We start from the raw sequence: 19055 nt of genomic DNA, 5'->3' as shown, positions 1-19055 counted from the left end.
TGGGGTACCGGGGGAGCGCCCAGCAGAGCGGGGACACGTACTTGGGGGCAGCAGATGGGACTGGAGGCTCCAGGCTGTGCCTGGCAGCCCTGGCAGGGAATAAGGGCTGGCCTGTACCCACTGATTGCCCCGGGTACGCATTTCCCGCTCCATACCCCCTCCCTCATGCCCTCCACCAGCAGCAGGAAGGACTTTACTCCCCCCCAGTGCCAATCTCTGCTCTCCCCGACCTCGTAGATTATTTGCCCGCTATTATCCATCGCTCCGCGCCCAGCTGCAGCCGCTCTGCCTGGCTCTGAGGCACGGGAGGACTTCAAGGTGGGGAGGGGGCTTGATGTAAGGCAAAAAGCGTGTAATAAAAACAATGGAATGGAAACGACGCGTGGGCTAAAGGTTGTGGACGGCATCAAAAGCGAAGCTGGCACCGCTGTGAGCACCGGCTGTGTGTCTCGCTCGCACAGGCAGAGCTGCGCGGCTCCGAGCTGGCGCGTCAGGAGCAGGCTGGGGTCACTGGAGTGTGTAAAACAACATACTGGGCAGGGACAACATTAATAAATCAAAGTAGGCAAAAGCAGAAGCTGCCCTGAGCTGTTCCTGGGCTCTAACGCATGGTCCGTGCAGCAGTCACGGCACCCGGCTGTGCCATCCCTGGGAGAGGGGATTTAAAAGGAAAAAAAAAAAAAAAAAATCGAAGACAGATTGAGTTTTGGCTGCTTTTAGCTGTGGCCTTTCATCCCACTGAGCTCCTGCAAAGGCAGCGCAGGCCAATTTGTGGCTCCCAGAAGAGCCCAGGCACAAACCCAAAAGCCCCAAGTCTGGCTGCAAGCCCAGTTCCCAGCACCCCCGGCTGCCCTGCGCTCCCATCTCGGGGTGCAGATGCTCTGGCAGGCAGGGCAGCACAGGGCAAGCGTGGGAAGGGGTGAGACCACTTGTCTTGGGGGATTTTGCTTCCCTCTGGTCCAGGTCTCCAAGAACACGCTGCCATTTTCCACAGCTCCCCTCTGCGATGGCCCCTGTACGAACACACTGCCACCACGGTCAGTCAGACTCTGCTCTTTAATGGACTATTCCCTCCAAACTTGCAATGCCCAACCTCGGACGCGATACCCCACTGCTTTAAAAAGGGATTTACACACATCCCAGCATCACCCCCCTTGTCATCCCAAGGAGCAAGGCCTCGACTGGCGCCAAAGAACCAACCAAAGAAGTCTCTTGCAGCCTCTCTAGCGGAATGGCAGCGATGGACAGAGGGCAGCACAGCTACTGCGATGGTTTCGGTCGCATCCCTGATGAAAGAACAGCGTGGAGATGAGAGACGGCGCGAATCTATCTCCCCAGCCAGGGCTAGAAGCGCTTCATCTGGCGGCGTTCTTGGCGGCGTTGCTTCCTTCTCATTTGGTTCCTGACCAGCGGGTGAGGAGTCAGCTGTAAACCAGGGGCCCCAGGATGTTCACCCACAGGAGGGTAGAGGGCACGTTCCCGGCGCCTGCAAAAACACGGGTGGCACAAACGGTCACTTAGGGACTGCTCTGGCAGCGGGGGAGCTACTGAGAAATCATGGAATGGTTGGGTTGGAAGGGACCTGCCATGGGCAGGGACACCTTCCACTACACCACGTTGCTCAAAGCCTCCATCCAGCCTGGCCTTGAACACTGCCAGGGATGGGGCAGCCAACAGCTTCTCTGGGCAACCTGTGCCAGTGTCTCACCACCCTCAGAGGGAAAAATTTCTTCCTTGGATCTCATCGAAATCTGCCCTCTTCGGTTTAAAGCCATTGCCCCTGTCCTGTCACTACACACCCTTGTCCAAAGCCCCTCTCCAGCTTTCCCTGTAGCCCCTTTAGGTACTGGAAGGTCTCCCCGGAGCCTTCTCTTCTCCAGGCTGAACAGCCCCAACTCTCTCAGCCTGTTTCCATAGCAGAGGTGCTTCAGCCCTCGGATCTTCTCCGTCTGTGTCCTTCTGATGCTGGAGACCCCAGAGCTGAACGCAGCACTGCAGGGGGGTCTCAGGAGAGCAGAGCAGAGGGGCAGAATCCCCTCCCTCGCCCTGCTGCCCACGCTGCCTTGGATGCAGCCCAGGACACGGTTGGCTTTCTGGGCTGTCAGCGCACGGTGCCGGCTCATGTTGAGCTTCTCCTCAACCAACGCCCCCAAGTCCTTCTCCTCAGGGCTGCTCTCCAGCCATTGTCCGCCCAGCCTGTACTTGTGCTTGAGATATTCCAAGCACAAACACAAGCGGAAGGAGCTGGAATATCTTTAGAGGCTGGATCAGGGGCATCGCAGGATGCACAGAAATCAAAACCACTGTGGCAGGTGTCCAAAATAAACAGCCTGATTTCATCCAGTTTAGGAACTTGCATACGTCTACGGCACTTGGGCTTCGTATACGGAAATCCAGCATCAGGTCTGAATTACCCAGAAAGATCCGAGTGCCCAGACGTTCGGACCTGTCCCCCCTTCACTAAGCACCCCCACGGTTCTCTAAAGGAAAACAAACGTGATCTGGATGGTCTTCGGGGCACAGCCCGCGTTGAGGCTGCCTCTGCCAGGCAGCAAGAAGGGAACTTGTAAGGACTGAAACAAGGCCACTTTCGACGTTCCCAGGACGCCTTATTACCTTCGTGGGATATATTCAAACCAACTCTGGGATTTTTTTTTTTTTTTAACTGGCTGGAGATGTTGTTATCCTTCTGCAAAAGCGGTTTAGCCGGAGGCCCCTGACAACATTTCGGGAATAGAAAAATCTGGTGTGTTAAGGGGAAATCAAAGCCGACGGCGTCTGACGTTCCGAGCGGCACAGTGCCCAGCGGTTCCCAGCCTCGGCCCGTGCTGGTGAATGACGGAGGAAACCAAACAATCAGCAGCACAGTCTGTTTGCCACAGTCACAAAAGCTCTACACACAAAGACGGCTTGATCTGCCTCGTGGTTCTTGTTGCCCTTTCCCAGGGCCAGAGAAAAGGCCAAGGCCAGCCTGTTTTTACGGGGTTGACCCACAGGAATCAGGACTTCTTTCCCTCATACAGCCTCATTTTTAACAGGACTCGACGGGGAGATTAAAAATTTTATCAGAGAACAGTTTTTGGCCTGGAACAGGACACTGAAATGAAACAGATAAATAACGTCCTCGGGTCCTGAACATCAGGAAAGACAGGACAAGGCAGAGCGACAACGACCACCGCAGGGGCTTACCAAGAGCCAGAAGTACCAGACGTAGGGCGAGAAGCAGCTCAGCACTTGGACTATAGCTGTCAGCAGGATCACATCCTTGAGGTGCCTGAGGGAAGAAAAACAAAACATTGACCTTCCCTTCCAGCCCCTGCCGGACACACCAGCTCCTGCCAAGTCTGCACCGCCTCCGGGAGCGACCCTGCCCGGCCCCACTGCAGGACTGTGCCCCTGCAGCTAGCTTTGCCACGCATGGTAACCTGGAAGAATCAGAGCAAGAAACAACAAGAAAATAGATCTGATGAGTTAAGGAGCTAGGCTCGTCTCGGAAAAAGGACATTGAGAAAGCTGAGGAATGCGAGGGGGTGGAAATCAGCAACAAAACCACCACTCCCACAGCCGCAACAGCAGCCAGCACCCGCTGACTTGACACCTATCACAGAAGCATGGAATGGTTTGGGTTGGAAGCGACCTGCAAGATCATCCAGTTCCAACCCCCCTGCCATGGGCAGGGACACCCTCCACTACACCACGTTGCTCCAAAGCCCCATCCAGCCTGGCCTTGAACACTGCCAGGGATGGGCAGCCACAGCTTCTCTGGGCAACCTGTGCCAGTGCCTCACCACCCTCAGAGGGAGAATTTCTTCCTTAGATCCCATTGAAATCTCCCCTCTTTCCATTTAAAGCCATTGCCCCTTGTCCTGTCACTACACCCCTTGTCCAAGCTCCTCTCCAGCTTTCCTGTAGCCCCTTTAGGTACTGGAAGGTGCTGGAAGGTCTCCTGGAGCCTTCTCTTCTCCAGGCTGAACAGCCCCAACTCTCTCAGCCTGTCTCCATAGCAGAGATGCTCCTGCCTCAGAGCATCTCTGTGGCCTCCTCTGGACCCACTCCAACAGCTCCATGTCCTTCTGATGTTGGGGGCCCCAGAGCTGAACACGGCAGTGCAGGGGGGTCTCAGGAGAGCAGAGCAGAGGGGCAGAATCCCCTCCCTCGACCCACTGCCCACGCTGCTTTGGATGCAGCCCAGGACACAGCTGGCTTTCTATGCTATCATGGCATAACATAGAGCCACTCACAGCTGGCTGCACCAGGGGAAGCGTGGACCTTCCCTGTGCCGTTTCACAAGGAGACAGACACACCCAGGGTCACCAGCGGGCTGGGGTGCCGCAAGGACAAGCACAGCATCACCCGCAAGCGAAGCCACAGCAACAGACGGCTCTCCCTCTCCTCTTGCTTGTCTGACTCTGGGGTCTTCCACACAGCCTGAGGGAGAGCTGAGAGCAGCTATGGACAGGGAGAAGGCTGCCCACACCTCAACAACCACCCTCAGGGGGTCCTGACACCCAGGAGAGGTAAAAAGGTATTGGTTTTTCAACACAAGCCACAGGGAGTGTCATGGCAGGTGAGAAAAACGCCAGGTCCTTCACTCCCATTAAATCACCCTCTGCTGGAGTAAGAACGAGTCACATCCAGGAACACAGCTGAGAAAACAAAGGCCGAGGTAATGGTAATGGAACAGCTTGTCTTATTCTGGGGAGCACAGCACAAATAAAGTGACCAGAAACAAGTGGTGTGTGCTGGGTCACCATCACCAACTCGAGACACTGCGGAGTCCATCAACAGCTCTACGAGGAGACGCTGAGGTTCAGACATCTCACACCTCACCAGAGGCCACAGAGGGGGTGACAGCAGAGCTCCCACCAAACCCAGCTCCCCCAGAGACCAGCACGGTCAGACTTCCTCAGCCCCAAAGCAGCCAACACATGGCCGCTGATTCAGGTACAGGCAGCGCGAGCGAAACGCCGGCGACTCAGCCACGTTCCAGAAGCAGCTCCAAAAGAGCAGGCGTTGATCAGTCCTGGCATGCCCAGCTGGGAGGCAGGAAAACATCTGCTGCTTTCTGAAGGTAACTGGCTGGGCGGGAGAATGGATCGAGAGCAGCCCTGAGGAGAAGGACTTGGGTGCGTTGGTTGAGGAGAAGCTCACCATGAGCCGGCACCATGCACTGGCAGCCCAGAAAGCCAACCGTGTCCTGGGCTGCATCCAGAGCAGCGTGGGCAGCAGGGCGAGGGAGGGGATTCTGCCCCTCTGCTCTGCTCTCCTGAGACCCCCCCTGCAGTGCTGCGTTCTACTCTGGGGTCCCCAACATCAGAAGGACATGGAGCTGCTAGAGCAGGGCCAGAGGAGGCCACAGAGATGATCCGAGGGCTGGAGCACCTCTGCTCTGGAGACAGGCTGAGAGAGTTGGGGCTGTTCAGCCTGGAGAAGAGAAGGCTCCAGGGAGACCTTCCAGCGCCTAAAGGGCCTACAGGAAAGCTGGAGAGGGACTTTGGACAAGGGTGTGCAGTGACAGGACAAGGGGCAATGGCTTTGAACTGAAAGAGGGGAGATTTCGATGGATCTAAGGAAGAAATTCTTCCCTCTGAGGGTGGTGAGGCACTGGTACAGGCTGCCCAGAGAAGCTGTGGCTGCCCCATCCCTGGAAGTGTTCAAGGCAGGTTGGGTGAGGCTTTGAGCAACCTGGTGTAGCGGAAGGTGTCCCTGCCCATGGGACATGGGTGTCCCTGCTCCCATGGGCAGGGAGGATGGAACTGGATGGTCTTGAGGTCCCTTCCAACCCAAACTGTTCTATGATTCTATGGTTCCCCGATCCCCGAGTGGTAATTCAGAGCCCTTCACCTGACACAGGGACGCAGTCAGTGGGAGGAGCACTGAGCCTTCATTAATGCTTCGTGTTTATCTGCCAGTGGGATTAAAACAACGAGACTCGCTCTCATGGCCAAGAGCTCTGCCCAGGCTCAGGTAAAGCTCCAGGGACAAGGACAGGAACTTCAGCTGTGTAGGTTGTGTTTTCACAGCTCTGCTGCTGAGCTGTGCCGTGTTCCGCACAGCCCGTGCCTCGACCAACACCAGTTAAATTCACGTGTCACGAAACTGCCCCCAAGGGTGTATCACCTCGGCAGAAAAACCTCAGAGCCTCAGCACCGAGGGGAAACGACGCCAGGGCTGCAGCTGCGCCTGACACCTCCTCGCAGCAGGAATGGGATCCCTGAGCTAACTCCTGCCAGCTGTTTCCCCCCGGAACCACCGCACACGTGTGGGGCAGGTATCGGGGCTCCCACTCTGCTTCGCTGCCTCACACGTCTCCCACAGCTTAGGACACCCCAGACGACACCAAACTTCCCTGTTTTTCCGTACTCAACTGTGCCACGTCACCTCTCACAAAAACAGGCATCCAAATGTTTTACACTTCTACTACGGAGAAGTGCAAAGCGGGAGAAAAACACTCGGCTGACCAGCAGGAAAAGGAGTCACTAGAGGAGGAAGAGGGGTGTAAAGCACCCGGCTCACGAACCACACAGAAATAATTCCCTCTCTTCCTGACCACCTCGGCCGAGTCTCTTACACCGGACACCTCAGTCACTCTGGCTGCACGTAGAAAATTCACTACTCCACTCCCAAACGTGCAAGACAAGAGGTCATCCTGTGCAGAGGCAGCAGGTTCTGTGCTGCACAAGCGGGTCTGCCTGCCGAGAACATCCCCGGGCATCTGCTGGCCACGAAAAATGAAAATATATAACTCAGTACGTGGCCCTTCCAGCACGAGAACGCTTGACGTGACACAGAGGGCTCTGCCGGAAACAAGGGCCCCCTTGTGTCTCCAAAATCCTGGTGGCGAGGGAAAGCTGGTGACAAACCTTAAACTGTAGGACAATGGGATAGGAGGGAAGGGGCCAAGTACCCCCAGCCCCTCGCTGAGCACCATGCAGAGGGTGAACCAGCAGGCACAGGCGGAGGGCAGGGAGGACAGAGAGCAGAGCCTGACGTGTCCACGACTGCCTGGCAGTTTTCTGCGCCTAGTCTGGAGCTCATGGCTGGAAAGCACGTACATCTAGAAGGTATTTCTGCCGTTCCAGTACTGCTCTCTCCTTATCTTATTTAATGTTGTTTTGTAGGAACTCCTGTCGTGTGTTCCTTGAGCGAGGAAAAGAATTATGGCACCACCAGGAACACAAATACTTGGTGCTGCCCGCAGACAGACACAGGGAATGCACCAGCCGAAGGGGCAGAAAAGGCTGAGGGGGTGAGAGGAGCTGGCTAAGGCAGTGGGGAGGTTTTTTTAGCGTGGAAGCAACGGAATTAGGATGGTTTAAGGCACTGCCAGGATGGGGCAACTGGCAGCACATGCGCTTCTGCTCTGTCCAGCACCACCTGCAGCAGTGGTTTAAAAAGAAGATATATATTCCTCTGCGTTGCAGAAGCATGTGCAGCGTCAGCGCTGTCTCTTCCCAGAAAGAAGGCTGTAAGCTCCTCCAGCTGAACCGTTTGGGATCTCCTACCTGTGCGCCCCAGCCCTGAGGAGAGCGCCTGTTCCAGGCTGACATACCCACGTGGCCGCTCTCAACTAGCGCACGCTGGGTCAAGCGTTCAGATAACAAGCGCGGTTTAGGTACATTTTGGAAAAAAAAAAATGGCTACAGGCTTCCAGCTCCCTTCATGCCTGCACGTGGGCGAGCGGAGGTGGGAGCTGAGCCCTGGCCTTCTCCTCCTGGGGCTCCTCCGGCTCTGCGTGCACGCTCAGGCAGCAGGTCCTGCTCACCTGGGCTCGTGCGGGTGTGGACACTCACTCTGCCATCCCCTGCTCCATGTTCAGGTCAATTCCCCCGTCGGCAAGGCTGCCATCGTCTGCGAAAGACGGCTTTGCCATGGAGTTCATGGACCGGTAGCTGGTGCCGTAGACCACGGAGCTGAAGACGAAGGCTAGCTGCAAGAAGGAAACGGCTGTCAGCCGCGGAAGCCACGGCTCCCCGGGCACAGCGGCGGCGCTCTGCTGGCCTTGCTGCCACAGCGGCCAGGAAAGGACCCGGCTTGATGCCAGGCCAGGCCGCGGTGCCCTGCCCGCTCACCCACGTCCAGGCCGAGGCGGCGGGGTAGAAGATCACCAGGTTCACCACGGCGTAGACGGCCTGCGGAGAGAGAGGGGGGGCACGGCTGTCAGCCCGGCCCGGCACGGCTGTCAGCCCGGCCCGGCACGGCTGTCAGCCCGGCCCTTCCTTCCCGCCGGCCCGGCCCCCCCGCGCCGCCCTCACCGAGGCGCCCAGGATGATGCGGAGGTAGAAGCGCAGCGTCTCCCGGTTCTCCTCGAAGATCTGCTTCTTGCCCTTGGTGCCCGCCTTGCCCTTGGGCTGCAGAGCCAAGAAAGGCGGTCAGCGGCCGCGCTCGCCCGCCCGCCCGCCCGGCCCCGCCGCCCCGACCCCCTTCCCCGCCACTCACCGCCATGGCTGCGCGCGCCGCGTCCGGCCCGCACCGGCAGCGCCGCTCGGCGGGGCCGGAAGGGCGGGGCCGCGCATGGGCAATGGCGGCGGGGCCGCCGCAGGAAGGGCCGGGGGCGGGGCCGCCCCTTCCCGAGGCCCCGGGGGCCCCGCGGGCCTGCCCCGCCTGAGGGGCTCACTGTGCAGCCCTGAGGAGAAGGTCTTGGGGGCGTTGGTTGAGGAGAAGCTCACCATGAGCCGGCACCGTGCGCTGGCAGCCCAGAGAGCCAATCATGTCCTGGGCTGCATCCAGAGCAGCGTGGGCAGCAGGTCAGGGAGGGGATTCTGCCCCTCTGCTCTGCTCTCATGAGACCCCCCTGCAGTGCTGCCTTCAGCTCTGGGGTCCCCAACACAAGAAGGACATGGAGCTGCTGGAGCGGGTCCAGAGGAGGCCACAGAGATGATCCAAGGGCTGGAGCACCTCTGCTCTGGAGACAGGCTGAGAGAGTTGGGGCTGTTCAGCCTGGAGAAGAGAAGGCTCCGGGGAGACCTTCCAGCAGCCTTCCAGTACCTAAAGGGGCTACAGGAAAGCTGGAGAGGGGCTTTGGACAAGGGGTGTAGTGACAGGACAAGGGGCAACAGCTTTAAACTGAAAGAGGGGAGATTTCGATGAGATCCAAGGCAGAAATTTTTCCCTCTGAGGGTGGTGAGGCACTGGCACAGGTTGCCCAGAGAAGCTATGGCTGCCCCATCCCTGGAAGTGTTCAAGGCCAGGCTGGATGAGGCTTTGAGCAACCTGGTGTAGTGGAGGGTGTCCCTGCCCATGGCAGGGGGGTTGGAACTGGGTGATCTTGAAGGTCCCTTCCAACCCAAACCATTCCATGATTTTATGCTGCTCTCACCTCCGTAGCTCCGCTGGCTCCTAGGAAGTGGTTCAGTGCGTGGGGCAAGAGCTGGGGCCACACAGCCTGGCCTCGCACACACTGCCCGGCCAGCCTTGTCTAACAGTCTCCTTACAGCCAGGATGCTGCTCTCCAACCTTCAAGCCCAAGAGGCACTGGCCCACTTGCAGGAGCTGAGCCTGTCCCACTTGTTACCGGGACCACCTGCAGTGCTCCCAGGCCTTCCTAGGCTGGGAACAGCCTTGGCTGTAACCCCACCACCACCTTCCTCGGAGGTAACTTGACTCCACGCCTGCTCCTCAACAGCAGGAACAAAATCTTCCTGCCCGACCTCCTCCAGGCTTCCTCACGCTCTGTGCCACAGCTTCCGCAGCAGCACAGTCCCAGTCTTGCCCACTATGGCCTCTTTTTGCCCCACAGCCATCCTCACCCCCAAACCTCTGGAAAGGACACGGCCCCGAGTTCTCCACTAGTGTTTATTGTCCCGAGACGCGGGAGGCAGAGGCACAGTCAGAGCCCCAGCAACCTGTGGCTGCGGTCACAGGCTACACCCGATGGAGAAGCCGTAGGCACGAGGAGGTGCAGGGCACCGGGGTGGGCGACGTGGGGGCCAGGGAGGAGGTAGCTCATTGTGGTGCAGTAGTGCAGCAGCAGGGCTGAAGTGTGCAAGTACCCGCCTGGGGCGGGGGAAGGCACCAGGACTGGCACGAGTGCCGCGGCACTGGGCAGCACAGGCAGATCGGGGTCTCCTCCTCACAACGGGCACGGCGGCAGTGAGCCCCTGCCCAGCTGAAACAGCGCTGGGGAGAGGGGGCCTGTGCCCTCAACAGCCCCTGCCAGGGGTGGGAGCACGGGGCTCAGCAGAAAAACCTGTCGGTGCGGGAGGGGCCTGGCTGGGCAGGCACCCTGTGCTCTGGAAGTGCCATGTGCTCGACAAACTGAGCGGAAAGGGGTGTTTTATCCTTTTTCTAAGCCCCTTCTTGTCCATTAAGGATCCCCCTGCGCTGACGGGGAGAGTCAAGCAGTGCAGATTCGTACCTCTGTAGTGCTGCCCCCCTACTCCAGCTGTCCCAGTGCTGCCTGTACCTCTATTCCTGCCTGCATCCTTGCCCTCTCTACCCAAAAGCCTGGCTGCGGCGTGGGGGGCAGCACCAGCACAGAGGGGTTCGGCTGTCCGGAAAGTATTTGGTCTCACCTGCCTGTGGCAGGGCGGCGAAGCAGCCGGGTCACTCCCCTGGAGCAGGAGCCTGAAGCTCCATGGCTCAGCTCCGTGCTCTGGCAGGAGGGCAGGACGCAGGCAGGGAAGGGTGGACGCTTCACCCCGGGGTGGGCAAGGCACAGGCAGCGCACGCCCGAGCCCCCAGCCAGCGCTTGGGCTCATCCTTTGGGCAGGAGGTGGAGGACAGAGCCTGGAGGAAGGGGGTTGATTTTGGGGGCCACAGGGGAGGGTTGGGGCACAGGGAGGAACTCACTGCTCTGCGTGGCTGAAGTCGTAGCAGAAGTTTAAGTTGCTGGGGGGCTTTGGGACGGGAGGTGGGGTGTCGGGGATGCTGATATTCTCCAAGTCCAGGAGCCGCAGCTTGAGCTCCATGGACAGCAGGACATCGAGGTCTGTCTGCGTTCGCTCGCTCGTCATCTCCTTGCCCAGGAGAACGTTCAGCCCATCCGTCCAGAGGCAGAACTGGGGAAGCAGAGCACGGGCGACTCTGGCACCAGCACTGAGCAGCTGGAGAGCCACCTCCTCCTGCCAGCTGTGGCTCCCACCCCAGGGAAGCCCAGCAGGGTGGGGACGCACACAAAAACACAACTCCTTTCCCTGCCGGCTGTCCCCTGGCAAGGACATCTGGGCGCAGCGTGCCTCCCCAGCGGGCCACTGGAGCTCACCTCGTACCGGGTGGGAGCAATGAAGTTGAGGCAGTATTCCTCCACGTCGTAGACGATGGAGAAGGCCAGCTCCAGGACGTCCTGTGGGGACAGCGCAGTGGGTAGCCGGCTTCCCAGCTGGCCTCTTTCCAGCCCAGTGGGGTTCAGAGCAGGAGGTGCCTCCCAGCCTCCTCCTCTGCACCCCAGAAGACCCAAGAGGTCTCCAGTTACAAGCCACGTCAAAACCCTGCCATGGTCCATGAAACCACCCAACCTGCCACCATCCACCCACCACCAAAACCCATCACCAACTGCGCAACCTGGAGCAGGAGATGCTGACCTTGTTCTGCTTCCCAGAGCTCTTCTCCTTCGTGTGCGGACACTCCTTCCCCAAAAGCAGCATCTTCATGTCCGCCACAGGAACTGGGGCAAGCGGAGGAGCTGTGAGCACCTGCTCTCCTCTCCCCCTGGTGCTCAGAGCCCAAGCACAGGGGCTCGCAGCCATCTGCACCTTGGGGGGCTTCCAGCCACTCTGCAGCACCCTTTGGAGAGCCAGCCCACCCCAGCCTGGACTCCCACAGCTCCCAGTGCCACAGCACCAACAGGCACTGCTCCAGGCACGAGGCAGCCGGGCGGAGGGACGATTCCCACCTTCAGGTGTCCCCAGCACGTCCCAGCTGGGGTGGGCAGAGGGCTCCCCTCCTTCCCACCCCATCACCTACTTTTCTCCGGCAGGCTCTCGATGGGGGGAGAGTGCACCCCCTCCTCCACGTCCCCGTAGTGCAGCACTTTGTGGTTGGGTGACAGGCGGCAGTACCAGAGCTTGTCTGCAGGAGAAGGGCCGTCAGGAAACGCTCAGCCTTCCCCCGCTGAGATCCCCTTCCCTGGGGTGCACGGAGCTGCCCCCTCATCAGGGCACCCCACTTGGTCCCACCCGGGGGTTATCCCGCACCAACCACCCAGGGAGCCAGCCATGCTGCTCCCCGCAGCTACCTGCGACTTTTCCGGTGGCAGAGGACACGGGGACAAGCCTCTGCCCCCTCCCGGGATGCCCACCCAGGAGCAGAGGGCTGGCACTCACCCTGCCTGCGGCGGCTGCTGATCTTGCGGAAGAGGGTGCCCTCGCAGAGGTGCAGCAGGCGCTGCTGTCGGATCAGCTCCAGGAGCTCCGGCTTCAGCCTCTCGCGCAACTCCCTGGGGCGAGAGCCAGCAGAAGGGGCGCACGGCCACTTCAGCGGGCGCCCGCTGACCTCCCCCAGCCCCACGGCATCTCTCCCCGCATCCCATCGCCGCTCCGGCTCCCGCAGCCCACTCACAGCACGGGCACGGCCAGCGTCTCCTCCTGATGCAGCCGCTCCGTCTGCCGCAGCTTCAGGATCTCGCTGTAGTTCAGAGCGTTCACTCTGGTCTTGAATAACTCCAGGGAGGTGGGCTTGAGGGACAGGGTCCTGGTGATCTGCTCCCGCACCACCTGCAGCACCTGCACGGCCCAGGATGTCACCCCGGGTCTGGGGACGCTCCCCAGAGCCCTGGAATTCGTGCGCAGCCCGTGGCCCCAGCTCTCGTCCAGGGGCCCCAGCGTCCCTCGCACCTTGTCAAAGTCCTCCTGGGTAGCCCGCATCTCCTTCCAGGTCTTGTTCACCAGCTGGATGCAGATGCAGAAGAGCTCTTCAAAGAAATGATCCTGCCCGAAGAACATAGGGTAAAAGGCCTGAGCCGTCTCCGAGCCTGCGGTGAGAAGGACAGACGATGCCAGATCCCCCAGTTTTTCCAGGGGATTTCAGCGTCCAGGAGAACCTGGACATTTTCCAGCCCTACCTCCCCTTCCCCTGCTGCCAGCCACGCCAGAGCCTGCTGGCCCCACGTATGCAGTCCCCTGCCCTGGCAGCTTGCCCCCAACTCCTGCCAGCCGGCAGCCAACGAGGCAGGGTGATGGCCAAGCCAGGGCTCACACGTACACGGTTCTCCAACGTGCAGGATCTCGCAGAGGATCAGGGTGAGCTGGATGCTGCTTCGAGCGAAGGGGCATTCGTGTTTGTCCTCCCGGCTGCTGTTCTCCAGGACAAACTGGAGGAGAGGGTCGATGCCTCGCGTTACACGGTCTGAGGGCTCAGAGGGCTGCCCCAATGGTGGGGCTCAGACATCCCACACTCCTCCTGGACTTCCTAGTCGAGCTGTCCCCCCAGATTAAACCATCCCTAACAGGAGCAGTTAGATCTCCCCCAAAACCAGCCCCAGTCCCCTCCTCCCCCTGCTGCCGTGCCGTGCTGGAGCTGATGGCAGGCAGAGCAAGTCAGAACGGGGGTTAATGCTCTGCAGCCACTGGTTGGTTTTGCCCAAACCACCCCAGTTTGCTCAGACATGAAGAAGACATGGAAACCAAGCTGTGGGGAAAACGCTCAAAATTATGGGGACCGTTCAGTGCTACCAGCCTCAAACGGCTGCTCCTACCCCCAGGGAGGACTCGGCTCCATCTGAAATAGGGCAACAGTAGGACACTTGCCCAAAAGGGACATCCTCGCCGGGGGCTGGCTAAGGACAGGTCACAAGGAAAGGAGAAGAAGGTGGAGATCCACCAGCACCTCTGTGCCAGGGAGATCTCTGGGAGCGAGCACGAACCCTGCTGTAGGCGTTGGGAGTGTGCCTGGAGAAATACACCATGTTGTCGAGGGCAAGGAGGCCCGGCGGGGCCCGGCGCAGGTCCTCCGCTGGGTTGCTGTTGTTCTAGGAGGACACAAAAGGATGCAATTCAGCAACTGCCATTTTCTCCTCCAAGCAGAAGAGTCCTCCTGACGCAGCCACGGGGTTTGCCTTTTGAGTCCCGGCAGCTCCGCAGCACTCACGGTGCCGAGGGAGCAGAAGGGAGGTGCTGCCTGGTGGCCCATCAACTGGGACACCAGGCTTAGGGGAGCCATCGGAAGGTGCTGCTGAGGGCGAGTGATGGAGCTGGCACGGGGCTGGGGAGGAGATGGATGCAGAGGGACGCACCATGAAGCCCAGCTTGCGGAACTCCTTGGCACACAGGGATCGCCGGCGCTCCGTGTTGAAGTTGCTGGCAGGCGCCTCGCTCTCTGACTCAAAGGCGGTTTGGCGCAGGGACTGGAGGAGCTCCCGTTGTTCCTGGAGAGAGAGTGGAGAGGAGGGGATGCTGGTGAGTCTCACACAAGCAGGTTTCTCCCAGGACAAACCGACAATGAAATCAAACGTGCTGGGTTCACCCAAAGGTGAACCTTCACCCGCCTCTACTTCCACAGGTGGAAGAGACCAGGACCAAAATCGCAAGGAGAAGGCTCCCAGACCTGCGAGTAGGGATCCATGGAGGTCCTCATGCGGCGCTCGCACAGGTTGAGGCTGACGGACTGCAGCACGTACAGGTAATGGGCCATCTCGTCCGCCAGCGGCTCGGAGCTGTGGATGATGTTCTACAGGAGACCGCGAGTGAGAAGGTTCCCCCGGGCTGCTGCTCCTGGTTCCTCCAAGCACAGGACCCAAGAGCCAAAGCCCAGCAGGCCCTGCTGCTCCAAGGGGTGTTAGGAAGCAGGCAGGTCCCCTCGGGGCTGGGCGAGAGCTGGGTGCGCCGAACCACAGGCAGCCAGGGGTGCCACCCTGGGCATGTGCGTGCCAGCGTAGCAGCACCCACAGGAGGCATCAAGGAAGGGGCGTGGGGCATGCAGGCAACCCAGCCAGGCATGGTCGCCAAAGGCTGGGGCTGAGGGGCCAGGGGCTGGGGAGGAAGGACAGAGGATGACGCACAGAGCAGACCCTTGCGCAATCCCAGCTCCTCACCTTGTGAATAAACTGTCTGATATTCTTCTCCCTCAGGTAGTCCATCATGTCCTAGGAAGGGAAGAGGCTGTGAGATGTTGCCCAGCTGAGCACACCGCCATTTCCCAAAAAAAGCCAGTGCTCCCTCTGCTGACCTGTCTTCCCCACTCTTCCTGGCTTTGCGCCACAGGCAGGAGTGACACTGGGGAGCAGGAGACCTGCCCCCAGCTTCCACTGCCCTGGCAGCCAGGACTAGCCCACCCCAGCAGGGCTCAAACAGATCCTGCCCCACCAGGCTGCCAGGACAGGTTGTGTCCGTCAAGGAGAAGGGGCAGAGAGAGGACACTGACTTGAAATATCTCCGGGTACCTCTCCCAGCCCCACCATCCCAGAGAACACACACGCTACGGTGGAGATCCCCAGCTGCCTGAGACCCCATCACAGGGGGGCCCAGATGTGCCAGGTGCTGGGGCTGCACCATCACGGTCACTGTGCCACCACCAGCCGTGATACTTCTCCTGGCGTGTGAGATCTTGCATCCCCCTAGAACCACCCCAAGGAGTGTGAGACAGCAGAGAACCCCCATGACAAGGGCACCACGGTGGTTGGATCTGCGATGGCCACCACGCTCCCATCACCCGGTCCTGCCTACTGCCCGCGGGCAGAGAGCAGCCCCTTACCCGCCGCTCGGCGTCGGTCGCAGCCAGCAGCAGTGCGATGAGGAGGGCCATCGCCTTCAGCTGCAGCTGGGCGTTTGTCCTGCAGAAGGAAGGCGATGAGGATGAGGAGAGTCATCAGCCCTGAGGGTGGTCTTGCCCTGCCCAAGGAAGAGCCCTCTCCTCTTTTCACTGCTGGACCCCAGTGCGTGGAGCTGGGTGACCTGGAGAGGTCAGAGCCACGAGAAGCTGCTGACAGCAGGACCGGGGTGAGATGGTGCCCAGAGCTGTGTCTGCAGAGCATCCACGGGTAGATCAGTCGTTGCTTTACACACACCCATGGGTGCAGCATTTTGGAGCTGCAGGAAAATCTGGGGCGAGCAGCAGATTCCCGTCTGGCAGGAGCCCTGGGCACAAGCCTCTCCATTTTCTTGAAGGAGCAACCTCCAAACTGAAGAGATGCAGAGGTTGGAGGCAGATGTGGGAACGAAGAACATGCTTTATCTGAGGGACTTCACAAACTCTGTTCAATACAGCACCACCACCCCACGTTGCAGGGAATATACCACTGCTCCCAAATACACCAGGGAAAGGGATGGAAGAGCCAGCGCCAGGAAAACAGCAGGTCAGCTCAAGAACTAAAATATCGGAACGAAACAGGCCATGAAGGAAGGAATCCAACCTGGAAACGGGATGGTTTTGAGGACAGTCCATCCCTCCCCCAGCAGCGAGGACAGGACAGGCTGCCCACTCACAAGTTTTTTTAGGAAGGGATAACACAACATTGTGCCAGGGATAATCGGCAACACCTGGGGAAACCGAATCCATCACCTCATCCCCACCGGCTTTGGGATGGGGGCAAACGGTGCTCTGGCCTCTCCACTTACACCTGCAAGTGGGTGAGAAGACGATCCAAGGTCACTTCTTTTTTGACTAGCTCAAAGAGGAGGCGACTGGTGGGTACCAAGTTCTCCAAGATAGACAAGGAGAGCTGCTGGACAGACGCATCCACCGCGTTCATATTGACGTAACTCACTATCTACGAGACACAAAACCATCCGCCGAGGGCAGGCTGAGCCCGGGTGACGGGGGCAACAAAGGAATCCCAGGGGCACAGGCTGTGGAACCTGGAGAAGGCGCTTACCTTCTTGATGAAGGTAGCACTGAGAGTCTCCCAGGACACAAAATCATGCTCCATCAGCTCCATGAAGGCCTTCAGGGTGTGGGCTAGCATCTCCCCTGTGCTGGAGGAACAGATGAGCAAACGCAGTAAGGTGGGTCCAGATACCCCCCTGTCACCACCATAAGGCACGAGTGCAGTTGCACATTGGTGGGTACGTCAGAAATAACTAAAGCAGCAGAGAGCAGCGAGCTGGAGAAGAAAGGAAAGAGAGACTGCTGGGTGAGAAATCGGACTCTTGCTTAGTCATCCCAGGAAGTCGAGGCAGGGGAAGTTCAACAGCTTCTGGAAAGCTGTGTTGCCACGGTACAAAGATCACCGCAGACAAGCCCTCGGGAAAGCCAAGCCACCCCAAATCCCTCCCTCTACTTCCAAGAAACACGCACTGCACTGCTTGGTTTTGGGCTCCACATCCTCTGCGAGATAGGAGCTCAGAGGAGACACACCACCACATCCTGAAAGAGTCAGGCAGGCACTAGTTTGGCAACCGGGGTCTTTTTGAGCTGCCTGCAGTTACAACCTCATGGCAGAGGGATTATTCGGAGTGGCAGGAACCAGCAGTAGCACGATCATCACAGGAGGTCTCCTGGCAGCGAAACCCATGGGGCTGCAGATGACCCAGCCAGCGAAGGGACAGGAGGTTAAAGTCTGGGCACAATTCACGAGGAGTCAGGACCACAGATCCCTGGGGACTCTCCCCTGGCTGCCAGCGTGCGAGGACACAGCCTCATACCTGCAGGTAAGGAGCCCGCAGAGCCAAGCACCCTGCTGCCACGCTGACCCTTCGTGCTGCAGCACAGGGATCAACGGGCCAGGAACATGAGCCGAGACCACTCCAACAGCCGCTTGGAGCTCATACAGCATTAGCAAGGGAGAAGAACAGCCAAGAACCGTGAGGAAAGTCCTCTCCTGATACTCACTCGTTCCCTTCTTCCACAATATAGAAGATTTGTTTCAAGCCATTCCTGTTGATGAACTCCTGAGCAAAGGTAACGTCCTGGGAGAGGCTCGCAAGCTTCTTCAGCGAGTCAGTCTTCACATCCGAGTTGTTGCTCTGGATCCCACTGTACAACCTCTCTGCTTCTTGGTCCTACCAGGAAGGAAAGAATCAAGCCAAAGGGGCTCATCGAAAGACAGCGAGAAGCTTGGAGAAGGCTGGAAGAGCATAAGCACGAGTTTTGGAAGGAGGCTCAGGCTAGAGCAGCCCTGGTGAGGAGCTGGACCAAGAGACAGAGCCACCAGAGCAGGGACCAGGAGGAGCTGAGGAAGGAGGTCAAGCTGGCACGACACTAAGAACGCTCGATGAGTTGGCCCCCGCGTCCAAAGCATCTCAAGACGATTTGGTTTCTCTTCAAACTCCCCCGAGCTCTGCCGAGGGAGAGTGAAGGTTGAGACAGGTGTGATGGGTCTGAGGCACCGAGAGGAGCCGTCAAGAGCCAGAAGTCGCCGAGCGAGGCAGCGGCAGAGGGCTCGGTCGCAGGGGGACATCCCACCAGAGCACGCGGCGGAGAAGGAAGACGGGGGGACGGAGGGATGTACCGGGGAGGTGGTCAGCCGTAAAATGCTCCCGTTCTTAATGTCCCCGCGGTTCTGTAAGGAGAAACGAAGCGGTGAGCCGGCGAGCAGCGGGCCGGTGGGGCCGGAGGGAGGTCGGAGGGCATCTCACCGACTCGGTGATGTAGGTCTGCCGCCCGTCCGCGTACTGCAGGGCGTAGCGCTCGGCGTTGGGCAGGCTCCACCTGCGGCGACGGGCGGCCGGTCACGGCACCGTACCGACGGCTACCGCCGGGCACCGGTGGGCCACCACGAGCCGGTGGCGGGCGGCGGGTGCCATACTCACGTGTCGCAGACGTCCTTGAGGACGGAGGCGAGGGGCTTCGTCTGCGAGCGAGAGAGTGGCCGTGAGCCGGGACGGGGGGCCCGGGGATGGGCTGCGGGGGGGGTTGGGGTGCCGGGCGGTACCTGCTGGAGCTCGATGAGCTGCGGGATGGCTCCCACCATCTGGATGGCGATCTTCACCACGTCCTTGGGCGGCGGCATGGCTCCGGCCGCCGCACCCGCACCCCGCCGCGCCGCTCCCCGCCCCGCCGCGCCGCAGTTCCGGCCGCCGCCGCCGCCGCCGCCTCCCCGCCTCCCGCCGCCCCCTCCGCCGGGCTCGGCGGCGGTGCCAGAGCCGGAGCCGGAGCAGGAACCGGAGCCGGAACCGGAGCCAGCCCTGCCCCCTCACCTGAGCTGACGCGGGCTCGGCGGGACCCACCTCCCGCGGGAAACG

The 19055-nt window shown here is 59.9% G+C and overlaps 2 protein-coding genes across 2 annotated transcripts; both read right to left on the bottom strand.

Moving 5' to 3' along the window:
* Positions 1–1047: 1047 nt before the first annotated feature.
* On the bottom strand, positions 1048–8460 carry TMEM208 (transmembrane protein 208). The gene is given in 7 exon segments (XM_086621098.1): positions 1048–1386; positions 1388–1486; positions 3190–3274; positions 7794–7930; positions 8073–8132; positions 8256–8351; positions 8440–8460. Coding segments are annotated over 7 exon segments (525 nt in total). The 5' UTR covers positions 8446–8460; the 3' UTR covers positions 1048–1344.
* A 2327-nt stretch (positions 8461–10787) lies between these two features.
* Positions 10788–18823, bottom strand: ELMO3 (engulfment and cell motility 3). Its single transcript, XM_086620827.1, has 20 exons — positions 18746–18823; positions 18624–18664; positions 18450–18522; positions 18323–18373; positions 17704–17873; positions 16748–16847; positions 16491–16642; positions 15628–15706; positions 14969–15019; positions 14482–14604; positions 14171–14302; positions 13802–13906; positions 13141–13249; positions 12774–12910; positions 12499–12662; positions 12264–12376; positions 11905–12009; positions 11523–11605; positions 11204–11284; positions 10788–11000 (listed from the first exon to the last, which is right to left on the bottom strand). Exons 1-20 carry the CDS (start codon positions 18821–18823, stop codon positions 10788–10790), a joined length of 2160 nt encoding a protein of 719 aa, XP_086476953.1.
* Between the last annotated feature and the right edge of the window lie 232 nt (positions 18824–19055).

Source organism: Tauraco erythrolophus, chromosome 15, assembly GCF_009769465.1.
Source record: "Tauraco erythrolophus isolate bTauEry1 chromosome 15, bTauEry1.pri, whole genome shotgun sequence".
In the NCBI taxonomy this organism is placed as follows: domain Eukaryota; kingdom Metazoa; phylum Chordata; class Aves; order Musophagiformes; family Musophagidae; genus Tauraco; species Tauraco erythrolophus.
Note: the sequence above shows the minus strand (reverse complement) of the source record. Positions and strands in the feature narration are given on the sequence as shown.

Bases quoted from the DNA above. Each gene is read 5' to 3' on its own strand.
- ELMO3 (XM_086620827.1), bottom strand. From the start codon at position 18,823: ATGCCGCCGCCCAAGGACGTGGTGAAGATCGCCATCCAGATGGTGGGA. The intron at 11,285-11,522 runs GTCAGCATCTCC...CTGTCCCCACAG, and splicing joins GCTCTGGGAAGCAGAACAAG to GACGTCCTGGAGCTGGCCTT. The intron at 11,001-11,203 runs GTGAGCTCCAGT...CTGCTTCCCCAG, and splicing joins TTGCTCCCACCCGGTACGAG to TTCTGCCTCTGGACGGATGG.